The 14,345-nt window shown below is 37.0% G+C and overlaps 1 protein-coding gene across 2 annotated transcripts; it reads right to left on the bottom strand.

Annotated features, from left to right (window-relative positions):
• Window positions 1-1,705: 1,705 nt before the first annotated feature.
• Window positions 1,706-14,071, bottom strand: LOC128734272 (ras-related protein Rab-11B). Of its 2 annotated transcripts, XM_053828373.1 has the most exons (6): window positions 13,724-14,071; window positions 13,572-13,664; window positions 10,458-10,593; window positions 6,145-6,266; window positions 5,747-6,095; window positions 1,706-4,448 (listed from the first exon to the last, which is right to left on the bottom strand). In XM_053828373.1, the coding sequence occupies exons 3-6, from the start codon at window positions 10,495-10,497 to the stop codon at window positions 4,312-4,314; spliced, it is 648 nt and encodes a 215-aa protein (XP_053684348.1). In that variant the 5' UTR covers window positions 10,498-10,593; window positions 13,572-13,664; window positions 13,724-14,071; the 3' UTR covers window positions 1,706-4,311. The 2 variants fall into 2 exon arrangements, with proteins under 2 accessions (XP_053684348.1, XP_053684337.1); XM_053828362.1 differs by lacking the exon at window positions 13,572-13,664.
• Window positions 14,072-14,345: the final 274 nt, after the last annotated feature.

Below are 14,345 nucleotides of genomic sequence, written 5' to 3'. Positions count from 1 at the left end.
TTATATGATTTTTTTTATAGCGCACTACCCAAGTAAACACGAAGCTTTATATAAATTCAATTGTAATGCTTTATGGCTCTACTAATGTTCCTGAATTTTAAATTAGGTACTCCATAAACTATTCATATTAGTTAAAAGATTAAGCCGAGAAAATAAGATACTGTGAAGAAAACGACAGGGTCCCAAATTTATACACTTACATGCACAAATATCTGTATTTGTGATAGCGCTGCTACTAAACTAACCCTATCCGTGAATATTTAACAGAAAGCCCAGTCTTGAGTTCTGTAGTCTTCGATTTTATTCTGGTTCTGTGTGTCGCACTCGCAAGTAGTGCGCTGTGATCGCACATTTGTAAAGCGCACAACTGGTGACGTACTTGCGACACACAGAACAAGAATGAAACCAAATGTCGCACGTCGATTATTACGGGTTTCAACTCCAACAGTAATACAAACTTGGCCGGATCTATTTATTTCTTACTTATACCAGCATAGAACCGGGGTGGCTCTTACCTTATCAAGAATTCTTTTCCACCGTACTCGGTCCTGGACTACTCGTCGCCAATTCGTTAAGTGTCTTGACACACGTCGGCTTCAACCTGATCGAGCAACCATTGAGCCCCTTTATTCACCGGACCAGCTAGTATGCAATAAAAGCAATTGGACTAGATTAACCCCTCTAAGGTCTACATCATTTTTAGCACCGCAAAATTTACTAAAATGGCCGTAACTTTTTTATCTTTCAATATTTTTTCACCAAATTTTGGAATTTTGCCGAAAATATTTTCTATTTTCATAATATCTATAGATAATGGCCATATGGCATATGGTTCCGGAGTTATTCCGGAGTTCCTTGGGGGACCGAGATATGGCTTTTTTAGATAAAGTTGCCAAATATCTAAAATTCGTTTGAAATCTGTTGATTTTTGCAAACATATCATCGACTGTGGACATATCAGTTATTTTGCCGCAGTTAGGAGCCATGTTGCGCGCCATCCGGATCCGGGGGGACACTATAAATCTGGAACCGGTTCCCGTAACGGGACATTTCAGCATCAGCAAAGCATGTTGTGTCGCATATCGAAAAACATCAGCATTCGACAAAATAGCGATTGGTGATCATCTCATGTCTCTCAGAGGCCGTATGACCGGTTCCGGGTCCGGGGAGAGTTTCTTTTGTGATTCAAGCACGGAACGGATTTCGGAGGAACTTGTCCGGGACCTGGAATCGGCCATATGGCCTCTGAGAGACATGAGATGATCACCAATCGCTATTTTGTCGAATGCTGATGTTTTTTGATATGCGACACAACATGCTTTGCTGATGCTGAAATGTCCCGTTACGGGAACCGGTTCCAGATTTATAGTGTCCCCCCGGATCCGGATGGCGCGCAACATGGCTCCTAACTGCGGCAAAATAACTGATATGTCCACAGTCGATGATATGTTTGCAAAAATCAACAGATTTCAAACGAATTTTAGATATTTGGCAACTTTATCTAAAAAAGCCATATCTCGGTCCCCCAATGAATGAATTATGAAAATAGAAAATATTTTCGGCAAAATTCCAAAATTTGGTGAAAAAATATTGAAAGATAAAAAAGTTACGGCCATTTTAGTAAATTTTGCGGTGCTAAAAATGATGTAGACCTTAGAGGGGTTAAGGACGTGATATATGTATAAAGAATTCCCAATTATTGTTTGTAATATAATATAGTACCTATATTGTTTAATAGAGTGTAATAGTTTTCATAGTAAACTTTAAATCAATTATAGTTCAACATAACCTGGTTGCAGGCTTTCGTCAATTTAAAAAAAATGATTGCTTCTGCATCAATTTTAGAGATGATTTGTCAGGACATATTGTTAATTTCAAACTTTACTTTACGAAAAGAATTTTGAACGTTTAGTAATGTCTAGAATTACCTGTTTTGTTATCTATTCTAGAATCCCTCGATCCAAATTAAAAAAAAATGTCTTCCAAGCACATTTATTTACGGGTTAGCAGAAGAACTGTTGTCAATTTTTGTATAAAAAGGATGAAAAGCAATCTTTGATTCTGAATGAAATCAAAGTGCAAACTATCAGCACAATAAAAACCACTATTGTGTAACTAATCGTAGGTATAGGTAGTAGAGTATTACATAGACAAACAAAGATGATTCCGTTGTATCCAAACGAACTGTTAAAACAAGCATAACATAGTTATGTCTCATGCGTCTCTTGAGAATTTTGCAGCGTTGCTGAAAGGCCATTGTTACTAGTTCTGCGAGAAGGCGCCTCCGCTTATCTATGATTGCTCTACTATCTATAATTATAAGCACTTAATTTTAATTGATATACCAAAGTTTGCCAAAACTAGCGCATGCAAATGAAACAAGAAGTTTGATATTTTCTTGCGTAAAAAGCAATATACATTAAGTTGTGTACATACCTTAAAATCGAATTATAGAGAACGAGTTGCTTCGCTATTTCCTATTTCATGGTAATAGTTATACTGCCGCTGGAAGCATATCTGTCCCATTTAAAAACATGAAAATGAGAAAATCGCGCTCAGAGTTGAAAAACTGATTTTTCTAAAATTATTTAGTTTGGATGTTATTATTTGTCCATCTTTGAAAACTGTTGGAAAACTTTCATCAATTTTGTATACAACTTGAAAACATTTTATATGAAATAACGTTTGCAGTGAGACAAATAACTGTCCATTTTTTCAATAGGAAAAATTGTCTCCAAATTTTTTTTCGAGTTTTTCTAGTTAAACAGAATGTTTTCAATTCATATTTTAAAAATACATACCAAATTAAAACGTTAGACAACAAAATATCGAAAATGATAAACTATAACATGGGCCAGTTATGCCATTCCACCGGCCATATAGCACAAGCCAAGTAAAAAAAGATGCAAACACGAACTTTGTAAATGGAAAACGACTTACTTAACATTAACGGCAAGCGGTAATGCATCCAATGTACTCCTTTATTGTATTAAAACTTTTCAAAACAATTAAATTGACGAAAGTGAACCAGAAATAAGACGCAAAAATCCTAGATCATACCCATTTGCAGGATTTCAAAATATTTTTGTTTTCATTATTTTAATAATCGCAAATTATGATAAAATAATGATACTCTTTTTTCAGCTCAGCATATCACTTACTTATTTTGCGTGTTCTTAATCTAGTATTGATCTTCAACATAACATCATTTGTTTCATAACTTGTTTTGTTTCTTGCCTTTAAGCTGTTTTTGCCCCTAAGACGAAATTTTCTACCAGCTGACTTGTTTGTTTGCTTATTCCACTGAAATGTTACAGTACAGTGCATTGCAAGTTGTTACAAATAACTAAGTTCATGTTTCAAACTAATCGGACTTTATCGTAACAAACATAATCCCGAGGAGTTTGTAGCCTGCGGATATAGTTTTGAATGGATGTTAGTACGTGTCAATGTTACATATTGGTGTACTTAAGCTGGTTTCTGTGCAGTAACATCATTTTTTACAGTCTATCGAAATGAAAACCACGTTAGTGATTTGTTATAGTTTAAAGGTTAATTCGATTTGGGAAAAGACACGCGGTATCATTCTTTAAAATAAAGTATAGTGTTTCCAACCGAATGATTACAGGGTCTGATCATTCCAAAAAGGTAAATTTTAGTATCTTAATGCGAAAGAACAAAAATTTACTAAAAAAGAAATAAACTGATAGTAACTGCTATTTGTAGGATTAAAAAAATTGATTCCTAATTATTTAGAATTCATTGAAACTCGAAAACTTGGTACTTTTTAATTGGCCAGCAAAATCTAATGGGGGACTAACCCGATCGAAATACGATACACAGTATACAATAATGAAGTTAATAATCAAAACCCTGCAAAAGGAATATAGCACTCCATGTTACAAAAATAACAAGTTTTTTTATTCGTCCAAAAGATTGACATCTAGAACCGCTGAAAAGGTAGTTTTCGAAATTTTAAGGAGGAATAATAGTAGTTTGCTTTATTCGATTAGCTGGTATTTATCTTATTCCCAATTTGACTACTTTTTTTGGGGGTAAAGGTGCTTAACATTTCATTTTCATTATTTATTTGTTCTATTTTGTATTTCAAATCAAAAGCATATCACTGAAACTATTATTACCATTAAGACATATCTTATCATTATTATTGATGTTTGTTGCAACAGTAATAATAATAGTAGCAATAGTATTGGTTTTAGTAGATGAAGTTGTAATAGCAGTTCTAGTTTCTCTTTTTGCAGTTGTATCTATAGCAGAACTTACAGTTCGTGTTGAATCTGCTTGTGGCGGTCACTGGCAACATTGTTTTCGTACCGAATCAGTCGCGGGACTAGTCGGCTTCACGTCGATGTTTTCCAGATTTGGTCTAATTACGCTGCCATCTGGTGGGTCTCGTATTTGTTTTTGTGATACAATTCGATAGATTTCTGTGTGGAAAGAAAAGTAAATAGATCACTAATAGATTAATATTATTTATCTACATGGATGTAAAGAGTTAAATGTTAAACGTAACTGGCGAATCTGATGAACGTAGTTTATTAGATTATGGGCATATCAGGTCATACCACATAAAACAGTTCGGAAACTGAAAATCACAACAGCATCTGCTTAACTCACAGACACTATGCCATAATAACATACTAAATAGTAAATCTACCGGAACAGGTTATCACAAATAGTATCCTACAACACGGGATCGGAGATAATCATTTTGTACATAATACATAATCAAATTGTACACAGATTATGTAAACAGTTTGTAGAGGCGAGACAAGTACCAACGCTGAACTACGTAAGAATTTCTAGGATTAATTTTTCGAAAGCAGTCACCCGTGGAGCCTTGTCCGACAACTATAAAACTATTGAGACGGATGGAATCAACAAATTCTGCTTGCTCCTCGATTGCATACTTGAAGTTCTGTAAATTGGGCACTAAGCTCGTTTGAACAATGAAAGCTACCAACTTAGATGACATACTAGATACTTAGGCCAATGCAAATTATTATCAAAGTTTTTATCACCAACCTTCTCCCTCCTTGGAAACTGGCTTTAAAAATCGTTAGACAAAAAAATATGCCGGTTGAGTAAAAAAATATTTATGAAATCAATTGTCTGCGGATTTTAGAGCCTAAAGAACTTGAAAAATTAGTGAACGGAGTGTTACCGCTTCTTGCACGAAACAGGGATGGAGGTTCAAACAATGATGACGGAAAAGTGGAAAACATTTTTTCTTTCGATTTTGTCACTCTTGATAGATTTTGGCATGAAAAAGAATGACATATAAACGAAAAGCAAGAATAAATTTGCATAAAACACTTAATTTTTTTCCTGCTTGTTTTTTTACCCCGCTCCAGTGGCTCAACATCGGAAGGACAAAAAGTTTATAAAATATTTGTAATAGTCTTATTTTTTTTTGCAAAAGTAGAATGAAAAAAATCACCCAAAACTTAAAATTGCAAAATTTTAGCATTCATATAAAAACAGTACATCCATTTAAACCGCTTTCCATTGCTGTAGTAGTATTATAGCTGTGTTGTAGCTATAAGGAAAACTTGACCAATATTTTTAAGGGCCAATTTAAATAAAACGAGTAAGAGTTTTTAGTTTCGATTTACGGAGTTTCTAAGTTTTACAGGATTTTCTAGAATAGTAGACACCCTGAGCACCCAAATATAAATATGTACTATGTTTCTATCTGCTTTACGGAAACAGTAAGAACACCTGCCTGTGAGTATATTCTGGAATGCAGTTTCGACGTTTGTTGAATCGAGTGCCGATGTTTCAATGAAGCTGAGGCCATTCCTCTCCGCGAACCCTTTCGCCTCGTCTGTGGGAACGGCACGCAAATGCCGTAGATCGCTTTTGTTACCGACCAGCATAATCACAATATTCTGATCAGCGTGGTCACGCAGCTCACGCAGCCATCGTTCCACATTCTCATAGGTTAGATGCTTTGCTATATCATACACTAGTAGTGCTCCAACGGCTCCACGGTAGTAGGCCGACGTTATAGCACGGTAGCGTTCTTGGCCGGCAGTGTCCCATATCTGCGCTTTAATTGTTTTTCCGTCAACCTGAAAACAAAGAATATTAAAATCTAAAAATAGTTTTTTTTTAACTCACCTCTATACTTCTAGTAGCAAATTCAACGCCAATGGTGGATTTCGACTCCAAATTAAACTCATTCCTAGTAAATCTTGAAAGCAAATTACTCTTTCCAACGCCGGAATCACCAATCAGAACAACTGAAAAAACACAACAAATATTATTATTAAATTTTACTAGCTGAGTAAGAGATCTTGCTCGAAATTCAATATTATTCTGAATTTATGTGCTGAATGAGTGGCAGAGCCAAAAATGGATGTGGAAAGCAATTTTCGAATTCAATATGATAAACTGCAAGAATGTTCTGTCGTTGGATGACTTGCTGTACCGAATAGGCCATTACTTCTTATTTAAATGTTTGGTATGATACTGATTCAAAGTCCGTCTAGCTTCTTGGTTTCGCTGACGACGTTGACATCATTACACGTACCTTTGAGAGGATGGCGGAAACGTACATCGGACTGAAAGCTTAAGCCAAACGGATTGGACTTGTCATTAATGTATCGAAAACAAAATACATGGAAGGAAGAGGTTCTAGGGAAGTGAATGCTGATCTCATTCCCCGGATTCATTTAGACGGTGATGAAATCGAGGTGGTAGAAGAATTCGTGTATCTGGGCTCACTGGTTACCGCAGACAAGGACACCAGCAGAGAAATACAAAGACGCATTATGGCAGGAAAACGTGCCTATTTTGGACTCCGTAGGACACTGCGATCGAGCACAATTCGCCACCGCACGAAGTTAACAATCTACAAGACGCTGATTAGACCAGTAGTCCTTTACAGCCATGAGGCACGGACTATGCTCGTGGAGGACCAACGCGCCCGTAGTGTTTTCGAACGGAAAGGGTTATGCACCATCTACGGCGGAGTGCAGATGGAAGACGGAACGTGGAGGAGGCGAACGAACCATGAATTAGGGGGGCCCTGTAGCCGCAAGGTTATCGAGTCTGCCTTGACAAGCGAGTGGTCATGGGTTCGAATCTTAGTAGAATCAGGCCGAGAATCCGATGTTAAGTGACTTTAGCATGGGTTTATTCTCAGGCCCCTCCACATCCTTCCTGCTGCATTCTGCATTTACTAACAATGAAAGCCTCTTGCCAGGGCAAGTTATAAGAGTGGTACTTGCTTGAGGTACGAATGAAGCCTCTTGTTCAAGGGCAAATTATAGCTTGTTCCGCATCCTGGTTCTAGGAACGAGATTGGTAATGCATAAGTAGTAAGGAACACATACATACACACATACACACCCTCACTCTGTGCTGAACTCTGCTTTACCGACCATGAAGCCTTTAGCCGGGACTGGTTATAAGAATACTTGCTTATAGTAGTACAGATATAGTTATAGTACAGAAAGTACTGTAATTAGTTCGGCGGTGCGGTATATGTATGAAGGAATTGTTCCACGTGAAGCGAGGCTGAGTTAAGATGTCGAGTCTTTCTAGAATGCAAGAACAGTCAATCCGGGATGTCAGAACATCCGATACGAAGACGGCTCTAGTTACGTCCCGACGGGTTTGCAGAGGGTGTCCGAGGTTAATGAATAAATGAAATGGTATGATACTGGCAGGCTCCGTAGCCGCAAGATTACCCCTTGACAAGCGAGTGGTCGTAGGTTCGAATCTTAGTAGAATCAAGCCCATTCGATGTCAGTCGCTCTTCAACTGCGAACAGCACGAGACGCATATCTGCTCGTTTGTAGTGGCGAATATTGTACGTACACGCGAAATTCGCATAAAAAACCGCGTAAATTCCGAAAATCGCGTAAAACAAACCGTGTAAATTCCGAAATTCGCGTAAAAAAACCAAAATTTTGCGTAAAAAAACTGTGGATTTCAACACTACGCGAAAGACGTTTTGAGCACATCCGCGTAAATTCCGAAAATCGCGTCAAACACCGCGTAAATTCCGAAATTCACGTAAAAAACCGCGTAAATTCCGAAAATCGCGAAAAAGACCGCGTAAATCTCGAAATTTGCGTAAAAAACTGCGTAAATTCCGAAATTTGCGTAAAAAAAACCGCGTAAATTCCGAAATTCGCGGAAAAATAGTCGCGTAAAAAACCACTTGAGTGTATTACAGGTTGCAGTGAAACGACTAAATGCACAGCAACTGCAAGGAAACAGTCAAACATTTGCAATCAGTGTTGCGATCTAAATAGAGCCATTGCAGTGCTTCGTAATAGAGAATATCATCAGTCGTTTTTCTTCTTCAAACAATATCAATCAAATGGTTTCCATGCTATTTTCTATTTTCAGAATATTTTTAACAAAAATTGCGTGATAGAATCTAAAAACATCACATGTTATGCTGCAAGCATGTTTGTTACATTAATACAATGTTTTATTCCTAAGTTTTTCGAAACTTTAGCATCACTGGATACGAGCGCCTCATGGAATAAAGGAGAACTGGGACGTCGGCTACATTCCATTACTCCTAAGGTATCGACGAAAGCGTGGTTCAAGGGGTTGGATATGGGTCGAGACTTCACTCGTTTGATATCCAGGCTCATGTCCAATCACTATACGTTAAACTCGCATCTCTACTGAATAGGAGTTGCAAAAAGTAATCCCTGCGTTTGTGGCGATGGCTATCACGACATCGTGCATATTATATGGTCGTGTTCCGAATTTTGTGATGTTAGGTCCCAGCTGACAGATTCCCTCGGGCCCGAGGAAGACAACCAAACGTGCCGGTGCGTGACATTCTGGCGAGCAGAAACCTTCAATACATGACTCTGGTTTATAGCTTTCTAAAGAAAATTGACGTAAGAATTTAATACGCTTTTGTGCAATTCGCAGACCAACCATCCCAACGATTCCCACGTACCAATGCCACCCTACTGCACTGAAGACACATTAACACTGGCCCATACCCACGAAGTACGCTACACAGCACCTTATCTATTGGACCCTGCCCATCGCAAACAAAAGAACAAAAATAAGAAGCTTCGAGCCCTTGAACCTATCCCTCCTTGTCCTCCCAACTTTGGAAGTAATTAAACCATACTAACCCCAGTAAATCGGGTGTAACGATCGTACCCTCTAACATAGTACCTACATGTTTTCCAATAGTTTTAGCATGATTACTAGGTTCAGTGCAGTGCATTCAGTGCTGTGCTGTCCATAATCTCATAACAGCCAAAAATTCTATAGTAATCTCATAGAAAATGGCTCGATTACGGAAATAAAGACATCACATCATTTTTGATCACTCGTTCGTTGTAACTAGCGATAAATTTGAATTTTCATGAGTAAGTCAAACTCTCATGAATGGTGGAAAGGATTTGGTTTCAGTTTTCTAGAGAAATTGCTGTGCATACCAGCATTTCATCTAGAGAACTGAGTAAGTCCTCCCGGTGCTTCGGCCTAAACGGATTTAATTTAGAATCAGCTCCGTTCAATTCCGCTCCATTCCGCTTTACGAGACACATGATACACGTAAAGGTAAATTATGCAATACTATATACTACACATATATCTAACTTAAACTATATTACATTCTACATGCGGAACTAAGCTTTAGGACGATGCCGAAGTGCCTGACAAACCACCTACCCATGGGAGGATAGTCTAAATAGGGGCAAATGTCGCAACAAAAAGTTGTAATTTAACTTGTTCTAAGATGTCACAGAGTTTCAGTATCCTGGACCGAAGAAAACTTAAAAATTTCGTACTTTGAAATCTGAAAAGGTACCCGGGTACCCTGTCGAACACATAACGATAAAGAATGTGAAAATAGTGTCTTTCTAAACCTAATATTTTTGGAGATATAAGCAAAAGAAAATAAGAGGTTTTGATAAATCGGGTATTTTCCTTAAAAATTAAGGTGCTCCTATTAATCCTGGGAATATTTAATCGGCACCAAAACTTGGATTTTTGCTTTCTGACCGAAAACGAACAATCTAGAAAAATTTGGTTTAAATCCGTGAAGGTCGATTACACGTTTGAACTTTTCTCGGACACTTGACGTGGAATGACCCATATGTCTCTAATATATTTCATCCCATGTCTAATTACAAAAATTATTGAAATCCATATGATTCCAATGTTACTTCCTGGCGCGGTTTGCTGACAGGAATATGATGCCGGGATGTGCTGCAAGTACTTAGTCATTCTTCATGGGTCTTTGGACTGACAACAGAGCTAACACCTTCTATAACCCGAAACTAAAATGATTGCAGAGACTAAGCATCACTGCCCTGCATATTCCTTTTTTTTTTTCATAATATCACTGCCGGACAGTGGGAGATAGATAGGATCTACACACATATATGTACACACATTATGCTTATAATAGTGTTGCTTAGCTTTTATTATCAATTGCTTACCTTTGAATAAATAGTCATATTCATCATCACGTGTACCCATTGCTATTGTTTGCTGCTCGCTTGAATCCGCCTGGCCCGAAAATATGTTTTAGCTTAGGCCACTTAGTATTTTAGTATACGTCTAACCTATTTGGACCTATCAAGCATTCAAATTAAAAAAAATTATTTGTGGGTATTCAAAATTTGTTTATTTCAAATGAGTATGAAATGGGAAAGGCAAACGAGAAAGCGACCAACCCAAGCTCCTACCTAGCGCCTCCACGCGGTCATACTATTGAGTAGCTAAGCTAAGCTAAGCGCACCCCCTAGTGCGATGCTGCGTGGTTCCCAGATGCCAGACCTCAAAACTAAGATTTTGCGCAGACGGCTGAGCCACCCGGCCTTGGTAGCAAGTAAGTCTAATATGTTATTTTAATTATTTGTTTCGGTTCAGCTCATCAAGCACCTCCTACTGTACGATTAACACTTTGGCCGTAACAAGTTTAAATAATACACATGGATATCATGGATATGGACAAAATTAAATTAATTATTGGATATTAGATGCACTGATGGAAATTCAAATGACGCAATTGTATTTGACGCGACGGAGTGCTGTGAGATTGTTCTATTGTTGCATATATACCATATACAGTTTATTATTGAATAAATCTTCCTCATGATCCTTATTGTTTGCCTTCCCTACTAACATGATATACTCTTTTCCTGTAACATCTATGAAGGTAGTATGGGTTCCCTGCACTTTCAAAAATAAATGGTACACTAACATTCCTACTCACTTCCCCTGCGGTTGTTCGCATGTAGCCAGGTATATAATGCGATTATATAGCCACTTACGATGTGTGCAGCCACATATGCTAATGCTAATTCAAAATTTGTATATTGCAAATCCGTAATTTCTATTTAGAAAACATTAAACGTGTCAAAGTTAGGTTTAAAAAATGTTTTAGTAAATATATATTATTTGTGGATTAGACAAAGGCTACGGTCCTTTTAGTCAATTTTTTGTTTTGTAACGGGAATAAACACAATTGTCTGTTTACATTATCCCTGCAAAATGGTTTCATGTGGACTGACGAGGTTTGAGAGATTTGTTTAGGTGGAGCTGTTTTACGATCTAATTTATGTTTCGGATTTATAATTTAATCAACCTGTAAATTAAGAAAATCATAACGACTATGACGGTTAAGAGAATTATTTTCCTAGTGATTATCGGCATATCGGTCACAGCAATGGGCAGCTATATTTATGCAGATAAATAAATAATTATATTTATCAAAAACAATATACTGTTAAATTTTCTTCCAATAAAAATTTGTAGCGCACGTACGCACGTTGAAATAACAAAAATCAGAACTTTTGAAATACTTCAATCAGTACTACCTCCACTTACTATTTTGCGGCAACGAACTGATAGGCAAAGCGGGGTACTGAAGTTTTTGGAGTGGCTTAGTAGAATACGAAACCTAAAAATAAAAAAAAATAAGAAAACTTATCCAATTTAATTCTACTATGTTGAATTGCAGTAAGACTAAGCGTAGGCGAAATACGTATCTGTCATTGAATAAAATACACATAGTAGAATTAAATTGGATAAGTTTTCTTATTTTTTTTATTTTTAGAAAGCGGGGTAGGTTAGAAGGAATATATATCCTCAGAAGTATGAAGTACAAGCTAACAAACGTTTAAATTGTACCCGAGGGTCCAATATAGGTAGATGGTCCACTATTGGTATACATACCTTATATTGCGACTATTTCACTCATTTCACTCGATTTCACAATTGTCGACCAACGTTTGAAAGGGGCGGATGAGCCAACTGTCAAACAGAACGAGTGAGTTATTTTTTGCTGGAGCAGCATAGGAAAATGAACTCTCACTCGTTGTTTGACAGTTGGCTTATCCGCCCCTTTCAAATGTTAGTCGACAATTTGTCAGAGCTGCCACAAATACAGATATTTGTGCATCCATAAATTTGGGACCCATCAATTATTTTAGTTGCTGATTTCTGGCTCTACTAATGTCACTGAATTTTTAAATACTCCATAAACTATTTGTTATTTAAAAGATTAGACCGAGAAAATAAAAAACTCCGGAAAAAACGACAGGGTTCCAAATTTATGCATGCACAAATATCTATATTTGTGGCAGCTCTGTTCACAATAGAGTTAATAATGTCGAATATTTCAAACAATGTAACTATTTCCGATCGCTAAATCATTAATCAATAATAATCGAAACAATCATTATTCATCATTAAACGTCATATAGGTATACTGTCGGTGGAAGCATAACTGTTCCATGTTACATTCTGTCATTTCTGATTTGTTGTCTAACGTCATATTTCTATATGTATTCTTAAAATATAAATTGAAAACATATAACTATACAAACTTTGAGTTATTTAATATTTTCCCAAAAGGGACAAATAATTTTAGAAAAACCAGTTTTTTTTACTTTAAGTGCGATTTACTCATTTTCGTGCTTTGTATTTTGTAACATGGAACAGATATGCTGCCAGCGGCAGTATAGCAGTATGTTAATTGATCTTAAAAGAATCTTTAAATACCAGACAATAAAACCGTTTATTGTGACAGAAATTGTGATTGCGATCAATCGCCTCTATTCTACATACCGATCGGAGATTGCAGAAATTGCGTTTCGATCGGAATACAACGTATGCTATAACACACGTCGATCGGCACATTCCTGATCGGAATGGGCCCGATCAGAATGTAGTATCGAGCCGAATATTTGCCATGGCCACGATCGTTTCTTGTTTTGAAAATATTTACTATACGCAGGATTAATCATTTCTCTGCGTCTGATCGACTATCGTAATCCACTACATCCACTAGTTTAAAAGTGTGGTCGATAAGTATTAGTATCCAAAAATAAGAAAAATTAATAATGAACGTTTAATGTTCATTGTTTCGGATGCTAGCAGAACTTTACAATTACTATTTATCAATTTGTATCAAACAAAATATATTGTTATTTATCCTACCTACTACATTCCTGGCAGTCATATGAAAACTTTTAAGTAATTTGTGTTGTGAATCCACCCTATGGGTTTCACCCCACATCTACTAATATTATATTATACACTCATACCTAGCTGCGAGGCCAAATCAGAAAAGACAAGGAATAAGTGATGACTCTTCTATTATCTGTTCAGTTTTGAATTGCAGTAAGACTAAGCAAAATCTAAAAAAAATTGTTATATTCCGCAAAAAAACAAATTCTCGATAGATTCGTGAACTCACTTTTTAACGCCTTCCAAAAGATCTGCTTTGTTAGAGGGCCGCGACCCTTGTCTTCATTTACACTACTGAAAATTTCTTCCAACGCAGCACGAAAAATGAATGCTATCGAAGATCTTGACAATGGAAATTTATCCGCCTGTGATGTTTTCTGGTCTAACACGTCCACACGAAATGATTCAGCAATCACACCTTTGTAATTTAACCGAGTTACCATACACAATAAATCGAATATTTCCACGCAGAAGGTTTAAACGGAAATATTCCACTTCCGAATGAAAATAGCCAGCATTACTGGAGAGTTTTTTCGCGAAGGTAATCGTCGTAGGATGTGACTAAGTTGTGATGGGAAACAAAATGTCGGCTAAAAGACAGGTCATATTCTTTTTGACAGCCCGCAATGATGGCGTTGTTGATATTTTTCAAGGTTTTGTGTTAGGTAAAAAGAGAGGTAAGTGTTTCAGCGATTTTTGCTTTTGAAGACCAACAATTAAAAAGGGCCCAAGTCAAAAATGCAGCGGGGTGCTATCCCTATCTTAACGAACGGTGTTTGACAGTCGACTTGACGAAGGGTGCTATCTAGCTTTCCACGAGCGATAATGGCGGATATTGAGCACAAGTGAGC

The sequence above is a fragment of the Sabethes cyaneus genome, chromosome 1, assembly GCF_943734655.1.
Source record: "Sabethes cyaneus chromosome 1, idSabCyanKW18_F2, whole genome shotgun sequence".
Lineage (NCBI taxonomy): Eukaryota > Metazoa > Arthropoda > Insecta > Diptera > Culicidae > Sabethes > Sabethes cyaneus.
This window is presented reverse-complemented; position numbering and strand designations above follow the sequence as displayed.